The 25,526-nt window shown below is 39.6% G+C and overlaps 1 protein-coding gene across 1 annotated transcript in view; it reads left to right on the forward strand.

The window, feature by feature from the left end:
• The window catches only part of LOC140531487 (uncharacterized), a 64,249-nt gene that overhangs the window by 13,022 nt on the left and 25,701 nt on the right, over window positions 1-25,526 (forward strand). The window contains exon 2 of the mRNA XM_072650415.1: window positions 23,497-23,738. Coding sequence (XP_072506516.1) covers window positions 23,545-23,738 — 194 coding nt within the window. The 5' untranslated portion in view covers window positions 23,497-23,544. The remainder of the gene's footprint in view (window positions 1-23,496; window positions 23,739-25,526) is intronic.

Genomic DNA, 25,526 nt, shown 5'->3' on the forward strand with positions numbered 1-25,526 from the left:
TTTTTCATAGACCTTTTTTTGTATGTCACTCATTTCATAGACCAACAGGAACCTTGGAAAAATACTAGCTGATTTCCATATGTTAGAGAAAGGTCTCTCATCAAGGGAATCCAGCTCTGAATGGGGAGTGGTTGAATATAAAAGACTATATCTCTCTCATCTTTGCTCTTGTAGGTACCAAACTTCAGAGCTAAGGTCTTGAGGGAACAGAATTGTAGAGGCTTCTACCAATCCCAGGAAAAGGGTCTGCTTTTTCTAAAGGAATACACAATACCCTACCCGAAAGGACAGAGTCATATTTAAGTCTGAGTCTGGAGGTAATGTAGAGAATAACTCCCCATCAATGAACAAGCCTTAGGACCACGGCAGATTGACCTGTTTAGTAGAGATTCCATGCCCAGTGAGGAACACACCCAAATGAGTTACCTATCTAACTGTTATCCTGTGCCCTTACAGAAAGCTAGCCCAGGCTAAAAACAGGGCAATCCATCTACCACTGATCATTGATACCCCATGTCCTGAACATCAAAATTAGAGGATGAAGGAGAAAGAAAGGACATTGAGGTCCTTCAGTTTACACCCACTTTCTCTGTTCCCCACGAACTCTGTATTTGTGGGAGAGTACACCACAGGGTTTGGTGGTAAATCCTTTGTAACTACCATTCTTGCTATGGCATTTGAATGTTTTTTCTAAGAGCTAATTAATCCAAGAGCTAACTAAATCTACTAGTGGGAAGAACATAGGTGAAGCCTTCTGAACTATGTCATTAGGAGTAATCGTTCATAAGGATATGCCTAGATTCTGAAATATCAGTTGCCTTTCTGGGGAATCAACTTGCTGGTGTAAATTGATGGAATGAACCTAGGTTGTTATTATATAGGTAAGGCCATTCTTGCTAAAGATGATCATCAAAATAAATATTGAATGAAGACAAACTGTGGAGGAACATCCTGGAAAGTGTCTTTCAGGATTAGAGATCTAGAGCTAGAAGAGTTGAGGCTAACCTGAGAGTCCAGCCTCTCTCATTTTACAGATGAGGAAACTGAGGCCCAAGAGAGTTTAAAACTAAAGTTGCACAAGTACCAAATGTCAGACAGGATTTGAACCCAGATCCACTCTCTCCAAAGTTTTTGCCTCTGTACCACGTTTCCTCTATTCAGATGCAGCTGAGAAATTCCTCAGATCAGGGATTTGGACCATAGTACAGTTCCCTCCAGAAGGAGGAGAGTTGAGAAAGTATGATTGCTCATGGGTAGGTCAGAGCAGAGCCTTCAAGTTTAGGCGGGCCACGCCTTTGTCCTTTCTTTTGGAGAACAAAACACAAGGAGTGTTCCTATGATCAGAGGTACCCTTGCCCTCCTCTCTGCAAACTGGAAATACGAATTTCTCTTTGTTATGGAGTAATAATGAACTTCAATAAGACAAGAAGTTGACATTGTTGTGGTCTAGCAGTGCTGGGAACCCCCACATTCAAGGATAAAAGACACAGTCCCACCTTGAAAGAATTCAACTCAAGCTTTCTTTCAGTCAGAGACAAGATTTATTAAAACTGGTTGAAGTAGGAGAAATTTTAAGAATCCACTTTGGTAGATGAGACTAACCCTTTTTATAGGAAAAAGATCTGTGGGAATATGTGGGTGGGAGTGGACAATAGGCTGGGGTGACTGAGAGGTAACAGAGAAGGAGTCTAGAGGAGATTAAGGGTAGGAAATAGCCTGGGTTGGTCCAGAGGTAACAGACAATGAAGGGCTGGGCTGGGTCAGAGGTAACAGAGATTTGAAGGTTTGGGCATGGGGCCACAATAAAAGAATAGTTGAAAAGATTACTGGGATGAGTAGATGCCTCAGTCTAGCAACAAAGACTTGCCATGCTAGGTCAAAAGTTCAAATGTGGAGTATGTGTGTCTAGAACCCATACCCCATCAACATCAACATCTGGGATGTATCTGGAACAAGACAAGTGGGAGCGAGGAGAAGAGAGATGTCCTACAGGGAGCTGTATAGCGAGATGAGTTGTAGACAAGGTGTGTGGAAAAGAGCAAGGGAAACAAACATATCTAGACTGAGATTCTGCCCTTCCCTGGAGTCTTTAGCACCAGGATACAGGAGTCCCCTGCAGGTATATATAGAGAGATACAGCCCACATTTTCACCACTGGCATTGAGAATCTGGAGGAAAATGAGTTGCTAGCTATTCTGGGTTGTAGAAAAATGGAGAAGGACTCTGTACTCATTAAAAGATGTAGCTGGAACTGTTTTCATCAATTTAATATTCATTTCTGTCTCATGTCAGGATGCTGAGCATTCAAGTGGTAATCTGTCCTGCAGTTGTGAACCAAGTAGTTGAAGAAATAGGCAAGAGTAAAAAGATGTTCAAGAGAATTTTGGGGACACAGCCTCTCCGGCAAAAGGAAATCTAATCAGTTTGACTTTGTCAAAAAAAAAACTGTCTTGATATTTACTGTTCAGGTACCATTCTTTAAGTGGGTCAGTTGAAATCATGAACAACAGCTGAAAATTTAGGCCTGAACAAAGTTTAGAAGTTCGTGGTTTTCAGACTAAGAGGGGATAAATGATCCTTGGAAAGTTCTCATAATTGGAACCTGGTTCTGAGAGAGGCATTGGGGCAATTTATTTACATAATGCCTCATACTGAGCTGACCTCAGAACCAGGGAGGATGGAGCCTGAGTCCGGCTTCTGACACATACTGGTGTGTGCCTCAGGGAAAGTCTTTGATGCAGCTAGGTGGCAAAGCCAATAGGTAGAGTGTGGCAAATAGAATCAGGAAGACCTGAGTTCAAATCCAGCCTCAGACACTTACTAGATGTGTGACTCTAGGCAAGTTACTGAATCTCTCTCTGCCTTAGTTTCCTTATTTGTAAAATAAATAATAGCATCTTATCTCACAGGATTAAATGACCCTCACATATATAAAGTGCTTCACAAACCTTGAAGCACTATATAAATGACATTATGTTTATCAGTATTATTATCAATATAATTTTTATTATTGCTTAACTTACATTATTATTAATAATAGTTATTATTACTTACTTGAGGCAATGTTCTCAGCAATCTGTGGATAGCTTTGGGGAAGAGGAGAGGAGGGAGGGGAGTGAACATAGATGGAAAAAATCATTTTCATTAATCTCTAAATGAAGTTTAGCTTTTCATTCAGTTATTTTAAAACATTATTCTGAAAAGGGATGAATAAGTTTCGTCAGACTGCCAAAGGGGGTCTGTGACAAAAAAAAAAGTTAAGAATCCTTGCTCTAAAAGTATAAGTTAATAAAAAGGGACCGACATTGGTTATTAGAGAGAGTCGCATCATTGGGGAATTTCCTTCCTCAATTAAATCTCAGGTCTTGTCTCTTATCCTAATCTGTGTAGGTCTTGGATGGGTGGGTGGGGGGGTAGGCAACTCACTGGCTACCCCAGCTATTTCCTACAAAGGATGGTCTTAGCTGGGCATCTCGTGTGACATACATGCAAAGTCTTATGACAAGAAGTATTATTAGAAGCAAAATCTCTGTGAAAAGAAAACATTTCAAGTCCTTGTCACAGGCTCGTAGATTTAAAACCAATTGCCAATACTTCAAAATCTCCTTGAAGCACATTTTGAGGGATTTGTGTGAAATCTAATTTTCTTCAAATACAGTTTATTTTCCTCTTTGTTTGATGGAGTGCCTTCGTCTTGGTTATCTTCCTCTGGGTTCTGAGGAGACTGCCAAATATCAGTGGAAAATCCTGCCCCTGAGACTTAGAGGCAAGGACATTTTTAAAAGCTTTGTTTTAAACAGCGTGCTTTCGTTTGTTTCAGGAAAGATTTCTCCAGCGTTTCACAAGCAAAATTTGTAATCCAACTTTCAGATTGACTTGGATTCTAGGAGTATGATTGGAAAGCAATCTCCAATTGATGCTTAATGTTTTAAAATAAAGAGCTAGAACCCTGATTTTAAGAAAGGTCCCAGGCCATCCATTATTTTTCCTCTGGACTTTGTCAACAAGTTTACCTTAGGTGGCATAGTGGATAGAGTACGGCTCCTGGAGTTAGGAAGACTCATCTTTCTAAGTTACAATCTGGCTTCAGACATGTCCTAGCTGTGTGGCCCTGGGCAAGTCACTTCACCCTGTTTGCTTCAGTTTTCTCATCTGTAAAATGAGCCGGAGAAGGAAATAGCAAACCACTCCAGTATCTTTACCAATAAAACCCCAAAAGGGATCATAAAGAGTCAGAAACGACCCAACTGACTGAACACAACAACAGTGACAAATTTCCTTTTACTTCTGCTTCTGTGACCCCCTTCCCTCATGGGTGAATTCTTTCCCAAACTTCCATTTTAAGGAAGGGTCTAGCTTTTTTTCATTTCCCAGTTGCTTTTAAGCTCCCTATTATATATGTTGTTCTACTTTCATTTGAATGTAAGTTCCCTGAGGACAGAGGCAGTCTTTCTTTCTGAATCTATTTGCATTTCCAGTACTTAGCACAATGCCTGTAACATAATAGGAACTTAATAAACGCTTGTTGACTTGACGGCAGGTATAAGTTCACACAGTCCTGTGAAGTGGAGAAGATGAGGGTTTGGGTGAATTGAAAATGTGCAACTTCTCTGGTATTACTGACTCATGGGAAAGTTAGCTGTGTCTGTTTCTAGAGTTCCACCCTCATTTTCTTCCTGAAAGTGGTAGACAAAGCCAAAGCCAAATGATGATGATTTCTCTTGTCTTCTTGTTCTTAATCATAAAATTTCAGACAGTAAAATGGTTCTGTGGTCTCAGACTGGGGAGTTTTCTCCACTGGTACAGATTGAGACCTAGCCATCCGTGCTCATTCCGTGGGCCTCTTCTCCGGGTCCTCCTAAAGATCTACCTCAAGGGAGCCTCCAGACCTTCCTTCTTTCTCTTAATGTTGTTGTTTTTCATCCTTTGATCTGGAAGAAGATCATGACATCAGGGAGGTGATGCCATGACATGTCAGTGAATTGGATTTAAGTGAGAAAGGGTTGATATTTGGTGCTAATGGAACATTCGGACTATTTACCTGTCTTCTCTTGCTCATGTCATGTGAACAGTCCACCTCTTCTTGGCATACAATTTCTTGTGGATATGTTTAATGAATAATTTCATTTCATGGACAAAAAAGTTATTTTTAATTTTCTGGTGTTCCTTATGTTTATTTACGTAAAGCCTCAAATTCCTCTCTTCCCTTTCCCGCCCAGGTGAAAGTGATCTTTCCCTCCCCAGATATTTCACAACACTTTCCTTGAAAATCTCCTTGGCAGTTATTTCACTTTGTTGTCTTGGTGAGGCTACAGTGAGCTCTCCAAGCTTGTAGTCTCTCCCTCCTTTTTGCCCCAGCTTGATCAGGGGGTTCATAATGCTCTTTCATGTCATGCGCTTCTTGGCAATCTGGCAAGCTTATGGAGTCTTTCTCAGAAGAATATTTTTAAATAATTGAAGGACATGCTCTGTTTTTGTTAGAACTTAGTGAAAAAAAAAGATGGAACTTTTCCCCATACAAGTTCATGGCCCCCTTGAATTCTATCCATGGTACTCACATTTGAGAACCCCTGCCTTAACTGTTTTGGGAAGTATCCCCTAATAATCTGTAAATTCCGGCTCCGTAGAAGAAATGGTTTGAAAACTAGAGATAATAATAGCACCTACCTACATAGAATTATTATATAAAATATCAAATTATTATATCAAATTATTTCAAATATCACCACATAGAATTATTTTATCAAATATAAAATATATCAAATATCAAATTATTATATCAAATAACCCATGTAAAATGCTTTGCACACCTTTGAATTCAGGACTGCCTGGCTCCCCGGCCAGTTCTTTATTCTTTGTGTCTCATTGCTTTTCTGTTCACTGGGAGAGATTATTTCCTATGGGTTCCAAGAAGAGTTCTTCTGGTGTCCCCAAAACTGTAGATAAAACTGCTCATATTTACTGTACTCCCCTGCCATCTTCTTACCAGTCACTCTGTGAGCCATGAACCAGATATGGTCTGACCAGGGCAGAATACATCAAGTTTTTATTTCTTTTTATAAATGAGAAAACTGAGGCAAACAGGGTCAAGTGACCTGCCAGAGGTCACATAGTTAGTGAGTGTCTGGGGCTGGTGTCTGAGGTCTCTCTTAGTGCACTATGCACATGAAATAGCTAGAAAATCAAATCAAGACAAGGCTGTAACACTATGCACTATTTAGGTCTGCCCTTGAAGCATAGGGACAATATGATATGCCTCCTTTGTCACTCCTGTTCCTATCATATCTTTCAACCTTGACCTTTCTAGTTGTGTAGTTTGTCTCAGATGAACCAAGCCATAAGTCTCTTACTATTAAAAAGTCGTATTTATTTTCTTTGGTTCTAGGCTACATGAAGAAATAACAGAGGGGCAGACTACTCATATCTTTTTTACCCCTTTTACATTCATCTGCTCTTTCATGTTTACCCTTCTTTGTTTTTTGTCTTGAGAAGGATTGAACTCCATTTTGAGGCACCAAGTAGAGATGGTTCTTATCAAGAGAAAGACCAGTGAATTAATTTTGTGAGTTAAAGCAGTAATATCAATCACATTTTCCTCCTTGAAGCTCAGCTTGAATGGGAAAGAAAAGGAGTATATTTAAAGAAAGTGGTTAAGTTCTATGATGATCTAGTGCCATTGGGGGTTGACAAGATCAGGGTGTGCTGGAGCCAGCTTGAACTGACAGGGGAGAGCAGATTGCTAAATTTTCAGTGTGAGCATTTTATACCTTGAAAATTGGCAAATGCCACCCATCTGGGTTTGGTTTATTGTTTTACTAATTGTCTAGACTTAAGAAAGTGATGGAGAGAATGTAAATACAGCATTTTACTTAAATATGTGTCATGGGTATGTCTTCTTCCCAAACCTCCCCACCCCTCCACCAGAACCAGTCCTTAAACACGTACTAGCAAACACACTTTGTGTTACAGCCAAGGTTGTTATACTCAATCTCTGCCAAGGTGAGCAGGATGCTCGTTTCTTTGTACCTCCAAAGTCTGTACCTTAATAAAGCACCATGCTCTTCCTCAGTATGTAAATAGTTTAGTTTGATTCAATGACACATCAAGAATACTTTTTAAATTTCTTTTGCTCCTTTTACAGATGAGGAAACTGAGGCAAATAGAATCAAGTGACTTGCCAAGGGTCATACAGCTAGTGAACGTCTGAGGCAGATTTGAACTCAGAAAGATGAGTCCTCCTGACTCCAGGTCCAGTGCTCTGTGCACTATGGCATTGCCTAGGTATCCCATATCAAAGATACTTGTTGTACAATTAATCAGTCTTTCATTGTAGTAAGACATAGATTCTTGCAGTCTCCCAATTTGTGATTATTTCAAATTTCTCCAGGAGAATATCTCTCAGACTTACCATACCATATCAATACAATATATGATTAACCATGTAAAGAGCAGAATGCATAATGGTAGAGTTTTGGTACCTTTATACTTAATACCTCTGGATTCCCGCTTCTCGATTTCTGCTTTGGCATCTTAACTGGGGAGAAAGAAAATGCTCTCTCTTGACTCTATATCTAAATATTTGCATTAAGAGTTTTGCACATCTAAACTGGCTGGTTTTTTTTTTTTAAAGAAGGAAACAGAAAAGTCTAGCTTTGCTCATAAGTGGCCTTGCAATGTTATCGTATTCCAGACACTTATAGGATGGGGAGGTGGTAGTAATTACTGGGTTTGTATATAGGTAATGTTGTCTCATACATTTACATAGCTGTAGAGTGTATGTGTGTGTTTGTGTGTGTGTGTGTGTGTGTGTGTGTGTTTCATATCATTCAGTCAATCAGCAAGTATTTATTGAGTCCCTATTATGTATTAGGAGTTGGTGGTTCAAGTAAAAAGAATTTAATACTCCGTTCTCATAGTGATCTTATATTCTAATGGGAGGAGACAAAACATATAAAATAGAAATATATGGTAAATATAATGGAAAATATAATTATGACAAATAGAAATATAACAAAATAGAAAAATATAATAAATACTACAACACCATGAATATAAAGTTTATGCATACACAAAATAGTTAAATAGAAGGTGATTAGGGAAAGAGGGCACTGTAAAAGGGTGGGGGGAAAGGAATTAGGAAAATCTTCATATAAGGGGTTTGAACTTTACCTTAAAGGAAGAGAGACCCTGTGAGGCAGAGGTAAGGAGAGAGAGTACTTCCAGGCATGTGGGATGGGTCATGATAAGAGTGGAAAATAAGGAATGAAGTGTAGGGCAGAAGGATGAGAGATATGATCTGGTTGTGATGGGTTTTAAAAGCTAAAGAGAGGAGTTTATTTTTTATTCTAGAGGCAATAGGAAGACACTGTTTAAGTAGGGGTCAGGTTGGTACTTAGGGAAAATTCCTTTGGCAGCAGTATATAAGATGGACCAGAGTGGTGAGAGACTTGAGGCAATGAGGCCAATTAGATTGTTGTGATAATCTGGGCAAGAAATAATGGAAGCTTGAACGAAGATGATTGGAGTGAAGAGAAGGAGTCAGATATGAAGGACATGAAATAGAAAGAGCAAGATTTGGCAACCGATTGGCTACATGGGGTAAGGGAGAGGAAAGCATTAAAGAGAATGCCAACATTATGAATCCAAGACGTTGAAAAGATGGTGACCATTTAACAGAAACAGGTCCCTCAGAAAATGATGTATAGGATAGAATGAGAAAAAAGTTTGTGGGTACTCCAATGGAAACATTTGTCTTTACTTGGAATCTCTTATACAAGACTATGCTGTTGTACTCATAGCACATACACATGATCAGAGCTCACTATTGATTTGTCACTAATCTAGGCTATAATTTGCCCCCAGTATAAACTTTCATGATTTCCCCCAAATATATTGCTGCCAAGATTCAAAGATGGGAAGACCAGGAAAGGGTCAGAGACGCTGGAATAGCAGGATGGAAATTGGTGATCAACAGTTGGCCAGGAATGCTAAGAAGCCTCTTTGCCTTTCTTCTGATTTCCAGGGAATGGGGTCAGCAGGAGCTAGGATGAATGGACCTTTCTGGAAATGGATACAATCAGATAAGCTTATTTTATGTTTCTAGAGCTGTGGGATGGGACTGAGTGGTCCTCTGTGTTGAGCTCTTGGTTGAAGCCAAAAATCTTGTAGGGTCCATGGAGAAGTGGAAAGACCACAGGACTAGGAATCAATAAACCTGTATTTAAACCTTCCTCTGTTATTTCTTGGCTGAATTCCTGATCTCTAATATCCTTCCCAATCCTAGTGATTTTGTGGAACAGTGTTTCAGATATCCTGGTCTGGCATGCTAACCCTCTGCCACATGCACTTAATGTTGCAAATCTGTGTTCTATATAATAGTCCTTGGAGTGTGTTCCTGCAATAAGAATGATCTATTGGAGACATTGAGGGATGATTTCAGCTCAAAGGATGGGAATCATGGGTATCATGAGAGTCTTGGCCAACCTGATGGAGGAAAGAGAAAAGAACAGGGGCCAACTCAATAACTGTGATATGAACACTGAACACTTTGCAATTGCAGATGCTTTCCCTGTCATGTGAATAATAAGTTGTAAAGCTGGATACGACCATCTCATGACTCAGGAAAGAAGTGAGAGATCCTCTCTATAGAAATTGAGAATGGAGACAATGCCTCCATGAAGAAAATTTCAGTAGATCCTTGGAGGTGGAGAAGTTCTGAATGATGATGAGTTTGGGAGTGGCAAAAGTAGAGTATAATAGTGATAGTGATAAAAAATAATAATTATTATTATTATGACTAGAATTGATAAAATGATTTTAAGATTTGCAGAGCACTTCTACACAACAACTTTAGGAGATAGGTGCTATTATTATCATCCCCATTTTACAGATGAGGAAACTGAGACAAGCAGAGGTTAAGTGATTTGCCTACATGTTTGAGTCCAGATTTGACTTCAGGTCTTCCTGACTCCAGCATCAACACTCTACCTATTGTACTAGTTGTCTCTAATGAAAAATCCTACAGAACATCCTTGGATGTGATGTTCTCAGTGATGATGAGGTCCAATGTATGTCTGTGCTTGTGAGTGGCAAAGGTAGAGTAGAAGTGTAGGTCATTAGAGTTGAGGGCATCAGGGAACCACAAAGGTGCTGAGAGGTCCAACAATGTGAGTGTTGAGGTCACCAAGGAAGATGGCAGAAGACTGGATGGAAAAGAAGTCTATGAGTCAGGTGCTGAAGTAAGAGAGTTTGTAAGGTTGGTTAGCAATTGTAAAAAGGATAGGGAGTGTGTGATACAAGCAGATGGCATGGCTTCAAGATAGAAGAGATTTTGAGGAATTCTGAATGGACTCTGCTCTGGAAACAATGGAGAATGTGCCAACAATTCCATTTTGTCTCATTTATTAAGGGAGGTAGTGATGGTGGTAGGAGTAGCATCCATTGAAGAGGGTTGCAAAAGGTAGAGACATCACTAGAAATCCAGCTTTGAGGTAAGATGGAAGGAATTTTAACATTGAATGAACCAATGGCAGAAAAGGAAGAGGATTTAATGGATTTTCCTTATGGTGGTTACAAAAAAACATAGTAAAAGGTCATAGAGGGGGCACAGTGAACCTGGGGGAAGGTTAAGGTTGAGTTGGTGTAATGTTAATTAGAGACTTAAAAATCTTCCCCACTGATTGATGGGCCTGCCCATTAAGGGAAGCTTCATTAGGGGAGGCCCACACCTTTTGTTAATTTCTAATGAGGCACTGGTTCTTAAGGGTTGTGATGCCCTCTGGCTCTGAAAGGTGTATAACTACCCTGAAGTGAGGTTTTACTTTGGGAATTACTCATTTGGAAGTGTTTGTTTGGCCAGATGAGACTCTGGGCAGCTGTTAAGAAGCCCCCAGCTTTGAAAACCCGGATGGTGGTGCTTCTCTCTCTCTGGTAACTATGTATGGTCAGACAGTTGGATCTGTCCGCTGATTTGTGATGTATGTATGATGCATTCATACATTGGAAGTTGGAAGCCCTGTCTGTTGATTCTTGTTTCTCTGTTTGTGTTTTCTCTGAAGTTCAGGGTGCTGACTTTTTCCCCTGAACTAAGTGAATGAGATATGTGCTTGATTAAAGTAGATTGTTGACCCCTCAAAGCTGTCTTTCCTCTTAGAAAAACAGATCAAAAAACCAGTGATAGGAGGACATCCTGGATGTGTCAGGGTGCTTGCTGTTGCCGTTGGATAGGGACGAAAGTGCAGGGAAGGATATCAAGAAGGAAAGGCATGCATCTGGGGCATAGGCATTCAGAGAGTGTGGCCCACCTGTGATATAAGGATGATTATGCATGAGTGAAATAATCATGGGGGATGGCATTGGAATGTGTTGAGTGGGATGAAGAGTTTGTTAGGTTGGAAGAATTTGTAAAACAGATCATCCCCAAAATTCCAAATGTGTGTTAGCGTTTTGGTGATTCCAATGGCTAGTGTGCTTAGACTCAGAGGCAGTGCGGGCAGCCTTTTGGATTAGGCCAGCAGAGCAGTGTTTCAGATCAGCCCTCAGCAGTTTTCTTCCCCTAGTTCCTGTTCTGAACTATAAACCCATGTATGGAATTAGCTTAGTTAATGACACAGGAATTATATAATGACAAAATTGCATTATGGGAGGGACAAACCAAGTGTTAAGAGGGGTGGGTTGTTTTGTTCAACATTGAGGGATCATGAACAAAGAACATATAAGCAAAGTCCAGCCAAATTATATAAAAAGAGAAGTAAAAGTTTCTAGAATAGCAAACGTGCTAAGATGGAACTCAATAGTATAGCACAACAAATTTGATATCTTTCTATTTTATGGTGAGTGGTTTTGACAAGATGAGTTATTCATATCATATCTCTGTGGATTAAAGTCAGGGTTGCTAGGAAATGACCAATTACTGTTCATTGCAATTTACTCTTATCTATTTAAGGAAAGTTTTTCTTCCCATTTAGGAACATAGCAGATATTCCCTAAGTTATAACACAATTTTGAAAAGTGCTTAGGTTAGGTAGATTTTTATTATTTTAGGTATTTACTTTACTTGGAAAGGCAGTATGATTTAGTGACTAGAAAACTGGCCTTAGAATCAGGAAGTCCTGGGTTGGTGTCCTACTATTGGCTGGGTGGTCCTAGGCAATTCACTTAACCTTTCCACGCAATTTCTATGACTATCAATTACCAATTAGGGGCCATTCTGCATTGGTAGAGGGAGCTTCCTCACTACAAGTTCTCCAAATCAATAAAATCATTGGTGTGGTGCAACAACAACAACAAAAGATTTTGGCCATTATTATGGGTGTTGGAGATGAAGGAATCTTGGAGATGATCTAATAGAATGACCTCTGCTCATATAGTAAAAACAGGATTTTGATTCAGTGTAGTTCAATAAGCATTTATTAGAAGGGCCTAGTATATGCCAGGTACTGCACAAACAAAGGTGAGAATGGAATAGTCCCCACCCTCAAGGAGCTCACTCACTATAGGGACTTGAATCTAGAATTTGAGATTTGCTCTAGACCCCGTGATCTTTCCAGTTGGAAAGGGGTGTTCTGTGGCTCCCCAGTGCCCCAGGTACAACATTCTCCTTGATATCTCTCCCTGTATTCTCATCCCTATATACTCTGTATACAGCAGGAGCTTAATCACTCTTTTGAATTAAATTAAATTGAATTTTCCTATGACTTGGGATTTTTTTCTGTCCTTGAAGAAATACAGGGATGACAGGGGTGGGGAACTAAGATTTCTGCAAATGATCATGGTGGCCAGTAATCCTCAGAGACTAACTGAGAAGTTTCACTTGAGACCCAATTGCTTGTTTATTTAACTAATAGGTGCTGAAACTCCTCAAGGTGAATATCTATTTTGTCCTTTGTGTAATAATGACTAGCACTGTCACTCCATTTTCTTCCCATTCCATAGACTGTGCCCTGATAATGTCAGGACTATTTCTAATATGTGTATATATGTATATGTATATACAAGCTTATATGTATATGTTCATATATGTATATAGGCATATATGTACATACACGCACACACAAACATATACACATGCCCACATGTACATATATGCACACATATGCATGCATATGCATACATGTATATATGTGTAGGTGTATATGCATGTGTGTATGTATATGTGTATACACATATATGTCTACACATATATATGTGTGTATGTGTGTACCTGTTTGTGTCTAATGTAGCCATCTCTAAAGTAGGGGTGTGTGGAGAGTTTAGAGGAAAAGGAAGGGGGAAAAAGAAATTTACATGATAAATTTGTTGTATATTTAAAAGGAATAGCAAATTGTACCTAATGGATTTGTGGTGTCATGTGTAATCATCTTTTTTATTATACTGTGTTAATGAAATGCTTGCTTTTTTCCATAAATTAAAATTAAAAAAAGGATTTGTCACTGAGTGCCAGCATCTGGGCATTCCTTTGGAAGGTATCCTCTAGGGATCAGGGATATCACTGCTAGGATGCTTTGACTCTCTGAAGGAAGCAGCATGGAGTATAAACTCCCAGTCTAGTACAGAACATAACATGTCAATGAATGGGAACAGATGAGATAAATGAGGATAAATTGGAGGTAACTGCTGAAGGAAGACATAAGTATTAAAAGGGACTGGGGAAGTTTTCTTGTGCAAAGTGAGATTTTACCCGAGACTTGAAAGAAACCAAAGAAACCAGGAGACAGAGAGGATGATTGAGAGCATCTGAAGCTTGGGGACAAGCCAGAGAAAATGCAAGGAGCAAGGTGTAGGAAGATAGAGAGGGTAAGTTAGATGGTGCAGTGGATAGAGCGCTGAGCCTGGTGTCTTCTTTGTGAATTCAAATCTGGCCTCAAACACTTAGTAGCTGTGTGATCCTAGGCAAATCACTTAATCTTGTTTGCCTCAGTTTCCTCAAGAGCGGGGGAAGGAAACAGCAAAGTGCTCCAGTATTTTTGCCAAAAAAAAAAAACAACCCCCAAATATGAAGAGTTGGACATAACTGAAAACAACTAAATAAAGAAGATGGAATGTTTTGTGTAAGGAACAGCCAGAAGACCAGAGTCTGCTCCAGCAACTACTAAAGTACTACCACAGGGTTGTGCATCAAAAGAAATCAGACAAAAATAGGAGGTGGCCCCATCTCAGACATATGCTTTTCCAGAAGGCCATGAGTTCATGGTGTGGGGGGAAGGGTATTTTTCACTGTCCAGAGCTAAGAGAGCCATTCTCATGCTTTAAGACCAGCAAGAAGAAGAGGCTTGAGAGGTAGGGATTTCCCTTTAGAATACCTACTGAATTCTACCTCAACAGCTAAGTAAGGGTTGTCTTGACTGACAGGATACAGTCAGAAGATATTTATACCTGTTCTGAAGTATGGAGGGGTTAGACAGTATGGTTTCTACTTGCATCTGAAAGGATGATACATAAGGACTATAAATTTAGAACTAGGGTGGCCCTGTCAGATTATCATCTTGGGCTCGTAGATTTAGAGCTGAAAAGGACTTTAGAGGACGTCTGTCTAATACAACCCATTCCCTCTAGGTCCTAGAGATGGTAAATGACCTGCCCCAGGTTACATAGATAGCAGTGGGCAAAGACAGAAATAGAATTCAGATCCTCTAATTCTAGCATTCTTTCCATTGTACCAGGCTACTTCCATCTAGTCCAACAACCTTATTTTACAGATAGGTAAACTGAAATCCAGGGAAGGGAAGTGACATAACCTTGTAATTTAAATCTTGTCACTTGGGGATAAGTAGAAGAGGCAGGATTTGAACCCAAGGTCTCTGACTCTAAATCAGGGATTCTTAAGTTAGAGTCTATGGACTTTATACAAAAATCATGTTGATAACCATATTTCACTATATTTGTGATCCTTTGCAACCCTCTGTATTTTATTTAATGCATTTAAAAATATTTTTATCTGATAAGAGGCTCATAGGCTTCATGAGACTGCCAAACAGGTCCAAGGACCTGAAAGGTTAAAGAATTCTCCCCCTAAATAAGCTGCTATTTCTATTACATTAATCCCCATATATTCCTATTTCTGGCCTTCATCACAGAAGGAATGCACTGATTACACTATAATAGTGCATTATAATAACTTTTATTAAGCACCTGTCAGGAGCCAGACATCATGGCTCAGTGAGTGGAACAGTGGACCTAGAGTCAGGGAGATTGAGCTCAAATCCAGCCTCAGCCACTCACTGTGTGACCCTGGGCAAATCACTTAAAGATGGTTTGCCTCAGTTTCCTCACCTGTAAAATTGAGGTAATAATAGCACCTACCTCCCAGAATTGCCATGACAAACAAATGAAATAATAACTCTTCCTTCTCCTCTCCCTCATCCCCCTCTCACCCCTTCCTCCTCCTCCTCTTCTCCTTCTTCCTCTTCTCCTTCTTCTTCCTTTTCCTCTTCTTCTTCCTCTTCCTCTTCTTCTTCCTCTTCTTCCCCTTTTTCTTCCTCTTCTTCTTCCTTTTCTTCCCCTTCTTCCTCTTCTTCTTTTTCTTCATCCTCTTCTCCTCCCCCTCTAAGAGCTTACAATCTAATGGGGAAATAGAACACACCAAAGGAAGCAAAAAAGGGGGAGAACATGGTCCACAGGCACGTGTGTGTGTGTGTCAAACTAAGATGGTGGATGGAATCCAAAGGATGCCGCAGAAGGGAAGTGAGTTCTCTGTGCTTCTGAGCCCTCTTTGTGTGTTGGCTTTGGGAAGAATTTTTGGCTCTGGCCTCCAGCCCTCCAATCAGAGGGTACTAGTTAGGTGTGAGTCCCGAAGCTAAAATGTTCTCTGGGTGATGAGTTTTCTGGTGATGAAAGGACTGAGGTAGTGATGTGATGAATAAAAATGATCATTTCTCTCTGTGGGTATGGTGATGGTGCAGTGGAATCCAGAGAATTCAGACAATGGGAGAAGAGCAGACTGTGTTGGACTGTATACCTCCTGTATTAGACTCTCACTGAACAGTTGACTTCCAAACATGTCCCAGGGTGTTGTGCATATCAATCAAGTTATCAGCTATGAACTGGGCAGTGCTTGCAAGATGGTTTTGCAGCTGCTTTGTTTTCAACTCAGTGCTCCTGATGAGATTACTGAGTCAATTAAAAGCAATACTATGGGTTCTAAATGTTTTGCTTTCATGAAGTTATTGAATTTCAAAAACTTTAGTGTAAAGGATCCAATAATCCAGGATCAAAATCTGAGAGACATAGAGCAAGAAGATGTCAAGTAGAAATATTTTAATTGCTTTCATGGTGTTTCCTGTTGATTTGATTCATTTAAAAATCGTACTTGACCTCAAAAGAGTGAGTTGGATTGAGATTCAGAACCAATATAAATTGTAAGGTACACATTTCACCAAATCCTTCCCTTTAAGAAGAAAGTCTTTTGATGAAATTCAATTGAATTTTTAAAAATTCTTAAGAGCCTACAGTGTACCATTCAGAGACAATGTGGGGTTGTTCAGAGGGCCAGCCTCAGGTCAGGAAGAGCTGGGTTCAAGATCTCTGCCACAGACTGCTTGCGTGATGTGGGCAAACCTCTAAGTCTATACATGGCAGAACAGATGCTCACCGACATTGGCAGAGGGATTTGCTCATTTGGAGTTATTGAAGCCAATGGAATCATAGGCCTAGACCCCAAATCCCCCAAAAAACATTATAGCAATAGGTGGACTTGGATCATGGGATGAAACACTGGACACAGTGCTAAGTTTGGAGTCAGAGAACCCAGGTTCAGATTCCAGTTTTCTTGCTTACTGTCTTTGGGTAAATCACTTTACCTCTCTACCCTCAGTTTCCTCATTTGTAAAATGAGGGGGATGGACTAGAAGAACACTAAGGTCCCTTCCAGAGTGAAATATATGATCGTCATATGATTCTATGACTTTCAAGATCACTTTCCATTCTAAATCTATTTTCTTTGCATCTGCCTGGTATGTCTATATATATATATATATGTATGTATCTATATACATATATGTATGTATACACACTATATATATATTTATATATACTTACATATGTATGTTTCTGTTGCTCAGTTGTTTTAAGTCATGTCAGACTCTTTGTGATCCCATTTGGGGTTGTCTTGGCAAAGCTACAGGAGTGGTTTGACATTTCTTCTCCTGTTCATTTTATAGATGGGGAAACTGAGTCAAATAGGGCTAAGTGACTTGCCCAGGGTTGCACAGCTAGTAAGTGTCTGAGTCATATTTGAACTCAGCACAATGAATCTTCTTGACTTTAGGCCTGGAACTCTATGCACTATGGTGCTACCTAGCTGCCTACATATGCGTAAGTTGTTTATTATACCTTGGCTCTGCTACTATGTGGCCTTGGGCAAAATCATTGTCTTTCTCTGGATCTCATTTTCCTCACATGTAAATTGAGGGTGGATTACATGATTTCTAAGATTCATTTCAATCCTGAATCTATGACCCTAGAGATTCCTCTAAAATTTGGCCAAAACTTGCCTTTTCCCTAGAAAACTTGAGTCAGCGTGGCATAGAGAATGAATTGTTAGCCATAGCATCCAGAAAACCTAAATGTGAATTGTGACTTATTAGCCATGTGACCACAAGTAAGTCACTGAACCTCCTTGGGTCTCAGTTTCCCTTTTTGTAAAATGGGGCCAATTATACCAATAGTAGCAGGGTTGTTATAAGTGTAGCCATGGGGTGGTGTTCATTTCCCATTGGCATCAGTGCTTGATCTTGATTCCAGGGAACATCATGGCTCCTCTGGGATAAACTGATCACCTGAAATCTCATCCCTATGGTGACTGACTCAGTTTTTGATACTCAACAGTTTCTCAACCCCTTCAGTTTCCTTTCCCCTCTGATTGGAGGGCTGGAGGGTGGAGCATTAAATTCCTCACAAAGCTTTCTTTTGTAGAGGACTCGGAATGTTCAGACTTTCCCAGGTGACTTCATTTTCCAAAAGCAGCTCTGCTTAGTTTCAATTATATGGAATATCAAACTCCTTGGTGCCCTCCCCCTTTTCATTTTCTGTGTGTGTGTGTGTGTGTGTGTGTGTGTGTGTGTGTGTGTGTGTGTGTGTGTGTGTGTGTGTGTGTGTGTGTGTGTGTGTGTGTGTGTGCATTGTCTTCCCCTATTACACTGTAAGCTCCTGCAGGGCAGGGACTGCTGAGCTAGAGGTAGAGCCAAGAAAAGAGAGAATACCTGTGTTCTTTTTATTTTACAAACACTTTTTAGTTCCTGGGTACGAGGAATTCAGTGACAAGGAAATCACTTCTTTTTTTTCCTCAATAATATTTTATTTTTCCTCCAATTACATGTAAAGATAGTTTTCAACATTCATTTTTGTAAAATTTTGAGTTCCAATTTTTTTCCCCTCCTTTCCTTCCCTCCCCCCTCCCCAAGACAGCAAGAAGTCTGATATAGATTATACATAGACAATCATGTTAAACATATTTCCATGTTAGTCATGTTGTAAAAGAAGAATCAGAACGAAAGGAAAAAACCACAAGAAAGAAAAACAAAAAACAAAAAAAGAGAAAAATAGAATGCTTTGTTCTGCATTCAGACTCCATTGTTCTTTCCTTGGATATGGATAGCATTTTCCATCAGAGTTTTTTGGAATTGTCTTGGATCATTGTATTACTGAGAAGAGCTAAGTTTATCATAGTTAATCATTGCACAATGTCGCTGTTACTGTGTACGGTGTTCTCCTGGTTTTGCTCACTTCACTCAGCATCCGTTCATGTAACTCTAAGGAAATCACTTCTCTCTCCCCAACTGTACTTCCACAGATCCCTCAGAGGTAGTGTCTTTGAAAAGTTTCCTATATATTTCTATATTTTATATTTATTCCTCTTCTGCTAATATGAACATTTCCTGGTTACGTTTTGTAATTGAGTTTAAGGAATCCACAGAAAAATTCAATTTGGAGACCTAATTTTTTAGCCAATAGCAGTGATTTCCTTCAGAAAATCTTGGGGGCAAAACAGGTTAATCTGAACTTTCTCTCTCTGTTGTGAGCCAGACTTGATTCACTCCAGATTGGTGATTCGAGTTCAGAATTGTAAGAAGATGAGACACTCACAGACCACTTTATTGTTAACAGAAGGAAGTTTACTGAACCATAGCATGAAAAGGGTGATTAGTCAGGATACAGCCTTAATTCTGTTGGGCAAGCTTCTCTGCCTCTATATTTGCCTTTGTGGAATGCCGATGTCATGGGAGGAACATTTACCTGTGGTGGCTCCTGTCCTGAGTCTATCAGGAAGCTATGTGTCTGATCTGAGCCTTAGTCCCCCTGGTCCAATTAACTCTAGGACAACTTCAATACCTTTTAAGAAAAACACTGGCCTCACTTATGTGGGATAGGACCTTAGGAAAAGTTGGCACAGCTTATGTGGAAAAGGATTGCAGATATATAACCACAAATTCTCTCCCTTATATATTGTTAGGTTGATGTACTAATAATCAGCTAGTAAGTGTCTGAGGCTGGATTTGAGTTCAGGCCTTCCTCACTCCAGGCCCAGTACTCTATCCAAGTGTCATCCAGCTGCCCATACGAGGTGCTGGGAATACAAGACAAAAACAAGAAATCCTTATCCTCAAAAATCTTGCATCCTACTGGGGAGATTCATAGAGAATGACATGATTAGTTGAAAGAAAGAAAGAAAAAAGAATTCTGGTTTTTCAAGCTCCTTTACTGCCTCACACCAAAAATCTTTGTTTTCTGAGGGAGGTCAATCAGTCAATCGATAAACATTAGGCATTTATTATATGCCATGTAGCATGAAATGATGGGTAGAATGCTGGCTTTAGAGTAATGACCATTATGCCTTTTTTTTTTTTTTTTGGTGAGGCAATTGGGGTTAAATGACTTGCCCCAGCATCACATACAGCTCTAATAAGTGTAACGTGTCTGAGATCAGATTTGAACTCACTTCCCCCTGACTCCAGAGCCAGTACTCTATCCACTGCACTACCTGGCTGTCCCATGCCTGTTTTTTTTACAAGACAAAAATATTTTATTCCATTAAGAGTATCAATCTCTGTTGTCCCTCCTCTCATTAACATGCATCTTATTCCTTTAGTGGAACTAAGTTCCTGGGCCTTATTGGGGTCAGGTCCCATAGGTTTGAATGGAGACAGTTATTGTGTGTGTGCATGTGTGAGAGGGAGTGGGTTGTGTAACTAGGGCAAGGATTCCCCTTAGGGAGAGGGAGTGGGTCTATCATCCTAGCCTTTTGGGACAACATTGTTTTTTTGTTGTTAGATATATGAAATGAATAGGAGGTGATTTTGGTAGAGAGGTCACTAGCAGAGGGATGTTGGGGAGGGGGTTCAGAGAACAAATCAGAAAAAGTTTCATGCAGAGGGGTGGTGCTTGAACTGAGTGTTGAGAGAGAAAAGGGGTTCTCCAAGATGGAGGTGAGGAGGGACTGCATTCCAGGCACAGGCATGGAGATGGGACACAGCAAAAAATAGAGTTTGGCTGGATTGTAGAGTGTGGGACGAAGGTAATGTACATTGGGATCAGATTGTAAAGGACTTTATTATTCTTTAATAGTATTTTATTTTCCCCCAGTTACATGTAAAGCCAATTTTAAAAATTCATTTTTAAAGAATTTTGAGTTCCAAATTTTTCTCCATCCTTCCTCTTTCTTAAAATGGTAAGCAATTTGATATAGGTTGTATATGTACAATCATCTAAAACATATTTCCACATTAGTCATGTTATGAAACACTTTTTAAAAATAATATTTTATTATGAACTTGACTGTCATCAGCAAACATGAACATTTCTATTTTCAGAGAAATATAGAAAAAGAGGACTGCATGTATAACTGTGAATTTTTCAACCTTTAAAAGTACATCGTATCTTTTAGATGGTTGTAACAACACTGTTCATCTTGGTGTCTTCTTCAGAAATTTCTTGTGAAAGGACCTTAAATACCTGACAAAAGAATTTGAATTTCTCCTAGAGGCACTAAGGAGCCATATTTAGACCTGATCAAGCCATGACCATGCTGCGATGCCATATTTCCTTGCTGGTCCTGAGTGCTTCTTTCTGGATTGTGTTTCTTTTGTCTCTTTTCTGGGAGCTGCAGGAGGTGGGCTCTGCCTTTAAGGGCAACCAGGGAAGCTAAAACAATGCTTGCATGTGGCCTGCTGCATCAGATAACTTTCCACAACTCTAGTCTTGAGAATGAAAGGACTGAGTCATTCAGGTGATAGAAACCCAATCAATGAACTCAACATATAATGATTGACTCTCACCATCTTTGGAAATGAAGGCTGGTAGTGTTGAGAGAGACCAAAGCTGTTCAGTTGTTTCTGTGTTTCTGGCTTATTCTCTACCAACAGGTTCTTTTTTTGTTGTTTTGTTTTAATCTCCAGAAAGAGTTGTCAGTTGAACTCATGTGATGAGAAACAGGTATGGTATATCAGGAATACAGAATGGTGATAGTGGAATAGGTTGTCATTTGGAAACATTTCTCAGAGCAACAAAATTTCTTGGATAATTGAATTTTTGGCTGTTAATTGGTGATGCACATTTGGCATTTGGATATTAGCATCTGCTGAGAAGTCTTTTCTAGGTATTGCCTGTTAATACCTACTATGCCTGCTGATCCCATCTCTGAAGATGAGTTAAATGGTGAATCCCTCATTCACCTTTTGCCTCTGTACCAAATCCTAGGATCATAAGATCTTGGATTTAAAAATGGAAGGGACCTCAGAGGCCATTTAATGCAACCTTCCCATTTTAATAATGGTAATAATGATACTTGTTATATAATATATTTATATATTGTATTTATATATTTATGTAATGTTTTAAGGTTGGCAAACCTTGCAGACCTAGGGTGTAGTTTGCTATTATTATCCCCATTTTGCAGGTGAGGAAACTGAGGCAGACAGAGGTTAAGTGACTTGCCCAGGGTCACATAGTTGGTATGTATCTGACAGTGGATGTGAACTCAGATCTTCCTTAGTAGCAGCCCAGTGTTTTACGAATGATGAAACCGAAGTCCAAGTAAGCTTAATGATTTATATCATTAGTTTATATCATAGTTCACTGATGTTGTAAGCATCTTTTTGAGCCCAGATCTCCCAAATCCAGAGCTAGTGCTCTTTCCATTGTCTTTGTTCCAGTCGTCCCTAATAAACTCTCATTTGGACTCTTGTATTCATCACTTATCTGTCTTAACTTGAAATAATTTCTTAGACACCAGTTTGTGATTTCTTTGATCAATCTTATACCCTCCTGCCAGATTAATATTCCTAATGTGTAGTTATGATCACATGATTCCACTGCACCAAAAGCAATTTCTTACTGGGTTGAATCTCAGTTCTGCTACTTATCGGCGTGACTTCAGACAAGTCAGTTAACTTAGCTGGACCTCAGTTTCTTAATCTGTAATGTGGAGGAGGTTGGACAGGTTTTAACCAGTCTCAAATCTCTAAACTGATGGAAAGCATATAAGAGGAGTCTAAATTCCTTAGTCTGACATTCAGGGCATTCTGTAATCTGAATTTTCCAGACTTTATCCCCTATTGTTCTCTCACCTCCATGTATCTTGTGTTCTAGTCTTATGGGACTCCTTTTTGGGGGCATTTAAAATGTGTTTAAAACATATATTTAATATTTGATTTTAAAAGCAATTTTTAGCATTCTTTTTTAAAAAAAATCTGGAGTTCCAAATTCTCTTCTCCCTCTCCCTTTCCCCCATTAAGAAGGCAAGCAATTTGATATGTTATACATGTGCAGTCATGTAAAATATTTCCATGTTAGTCACATTGTAAATGAAAACACAGACCAAACAAAATAAAACCCAAAAAGAAAAATAAAGTAAAAAAAATGTATGCTTTTAGTCTGTATTCAGACTTCATCACTTCTTCCTCTGGAGATGGATAGTATTTTTCCATATGGGACTCCTTACCATTTTTTCCAAATCCCCTGTACTTTTTTAGATGCCTTTCCTTTGCTCACATCTGCTATTGCCATAAGACAGTCAAGATATGATAAGGGTCTGGACCAAAATGGTGACCTTGTGAATAGGGAGAAGGAGATGGATAGGAAAGGTGTTCTGAAGGTAGAAATGACAATGAAATGGACATGTGGGATGAGGAAGTGTGAGGAGTTAGAAATGACCCTGAAATTGTGAACTTGGGTGACTACAAGGATGGTGTTGCCCTTGATTGAAATAGCGAAGATTTTTGGGAAAGATAATGAGTTCTTTTTTGGACATTGAGTCTGAAATTGAGTCACTGATGGGCAATGAATTTGCAATGTCCAATGGGCAGCTGGAGGTGCACAGACTGGGACTGGGTATAAAGATCAGGGCGTCATCTGCATGGAGGTGATAATTAAACCCATGGGAACTAATTGGGCCACCAAGGGAACCACTGGTCAGAAAAATGTGATTTGAACCATCATTAATAACTGAAATAGTTATTAAAAACTGCACATGGAATCAGACTGAGTCTCTTGTTTAATTTACAGTTCAGTCTATTTGGTGCCCAGAGGTCTACGATATCTACATTGGGAACCATGCCAATCTCAAGCTCCCCACTGCCTTTCATCAGCACTTCCATGATAAACACAGGGAAGTTGGATCCGAGCAAGGTCGCCTTGTCTACCATTATTGATTATGTTACAAAGAGGAATGGGGCTCGGAATATGAGCACAGTCCAGATCCGTAGCTCGCCTATTTGTTTTCCTAAGAATTTCACTTCAGCACAGAGGTAAGACCTGTCACTTGCAGCTGGGTCATTCCTGCCTTAAAAAGGATAGTCAGTGCCAGCATGCTATAGTCAATAAAACCCTGTTCTCTAAGCTTGAGGCTAAATTATGCTGGTCTTGGGGAGATGCCTACCTATTGTACTTTGGAACTTTAATAGAATGAAACTCTTAAATCTACTTGTCACCACCTTTTTAAAAATATGAGTGTCAGGGACTCAGCAAAATTTCTGAGGGAGTTTAACAAAACAAACAACAAAAAAGGAAACTGGCGAGTTAATTTACTTCAGTATTAATCTGAATTTTTATAAGGAGTAGCATAATTTATTTTTCTATTTTTCCACTTCAAGTAGGTGTCACTTGTAGTATATCAGGGGGCCTTCTGCAAAGATACTAAGTTAGCTTTGGGGTTTAGTACCTAACATGGAATCATAAAGATTTCATTTTTCTTAATAAAGGAGGTTTGCCTCAGTCAGCTGGGACAGGATTCTTTTCCTGAATTTTTGGTATGTAGCAGGTGGCAAAAGTTTAGCGTCCATCCACTTTAAATTCAAAATCTCATTTTTCCCCAGGCCAAGTATAGGATTTTGTTGCATAATGATCATGGACTCCCTTCACCTAAGTGAAAAGGAGTGTGCTTAGGGCTAGGAGGGTCCTCATTGACTGTCTGGTCTACCCTCCATTTGATGAGGTGCGAGGTCACCAAACTGTTGAGGTGCAAGGTGTATGTGTGTCATGGTATTGTCTCAAAAGAATTCGCTCAGGCTGTTTCCAATTAAGTAAAGGCATTTATTCTGGGTAAAACACCAAGCAGGCTCCTCCTTGAGAGAAGTAGCAGCCTCTAAGGGAGGCAGCTTTTTCAGGGAGATGGCCAGGTAGCCAGGAGAAGTTAAGGATTCTTGTAAGAAAACCTGCTTCGGGCAGAGAGATGAGGTAATCCAGGACAGAAAGGTGAGGTAACTGGGACATATAGGCAAGGGGGTGGGGTGGTAGCTCAGAGTTTTATGCGTATCTAGACACATCATTATTTCATTGTTCAGTCCATTTGCTCGGGGCAGGGGGCCCCTATTAGTTTCAATATTTAATTGATGAGCCTATTTGAATCTCATTATTTCATTCATCAGTCCATTTACCTAGGCAGAGGGAACCCTGTTTTTCTCAACAAGAGGATCTCCATTACATCATTGGGAACTGGTATTTCAGTCCCTCCTTGAAGACTTTTAGTTAGAGGGAGCTAACTACATCTAAAGAAAGCCTATTCCGTTTCTAGAAATTCTGTTAGGAAGCTTTCCCTTATATTAAATTAGAATCTGCCTCCCTTTGACTTTTGCTCCTAGTTCTGTCTTTAGGCACCAAGCAGAACAACCTTTTTCCATACCATAGTCCTTCAAATACTTTAAGATAATGATCATGTTTTCCTAAACCTTCTCTTTTCCAGGAAAAATATTCCCCGTTCTTTTGTCTTCTTGCTGCATGATATTATGCCATCCTTTTCATCCTCTTCATTCTCTTCTGGTTGTTGAGAGAGATGGGAGAGCTGGTTCAAAATGGGAATGAATTCACTTAGACCTTCTCTGTAGTCATTGGAGATTTATTGACGCAAAAGCAGTGGGTCTGAGATTTAGCAAGGAGCTAAACAAAGGCAGTGATATAGAAAAAGGACCAGACTTATATAGGATGATTTTAAGGTTTCCTTATGGGGGTTGGAGAGCTAGGGTAAGTCTTGCAAGACAAAGGCACAGGGGAGGACTCTGAATGACCCAAGATAAGGAAATCCCATTCCCCAGGATGGG

The sequence above is a fragment of the Notamacropus eugenii genome, chromosome 3 (genome assembly GCF_028372415.1).
Source record: "Notamacropus eugenii isolate mMacEug1 chromosome 3, mMacEug1.pri_v2, whole genome shotgun sequence".
Classification (NCBI taxonomy): Eukaryota; Metazoa; Chordata; class Mammalia; order Diprotodontia; family Macropodidae; genus Notamacropus; species Notamacropus eugenii.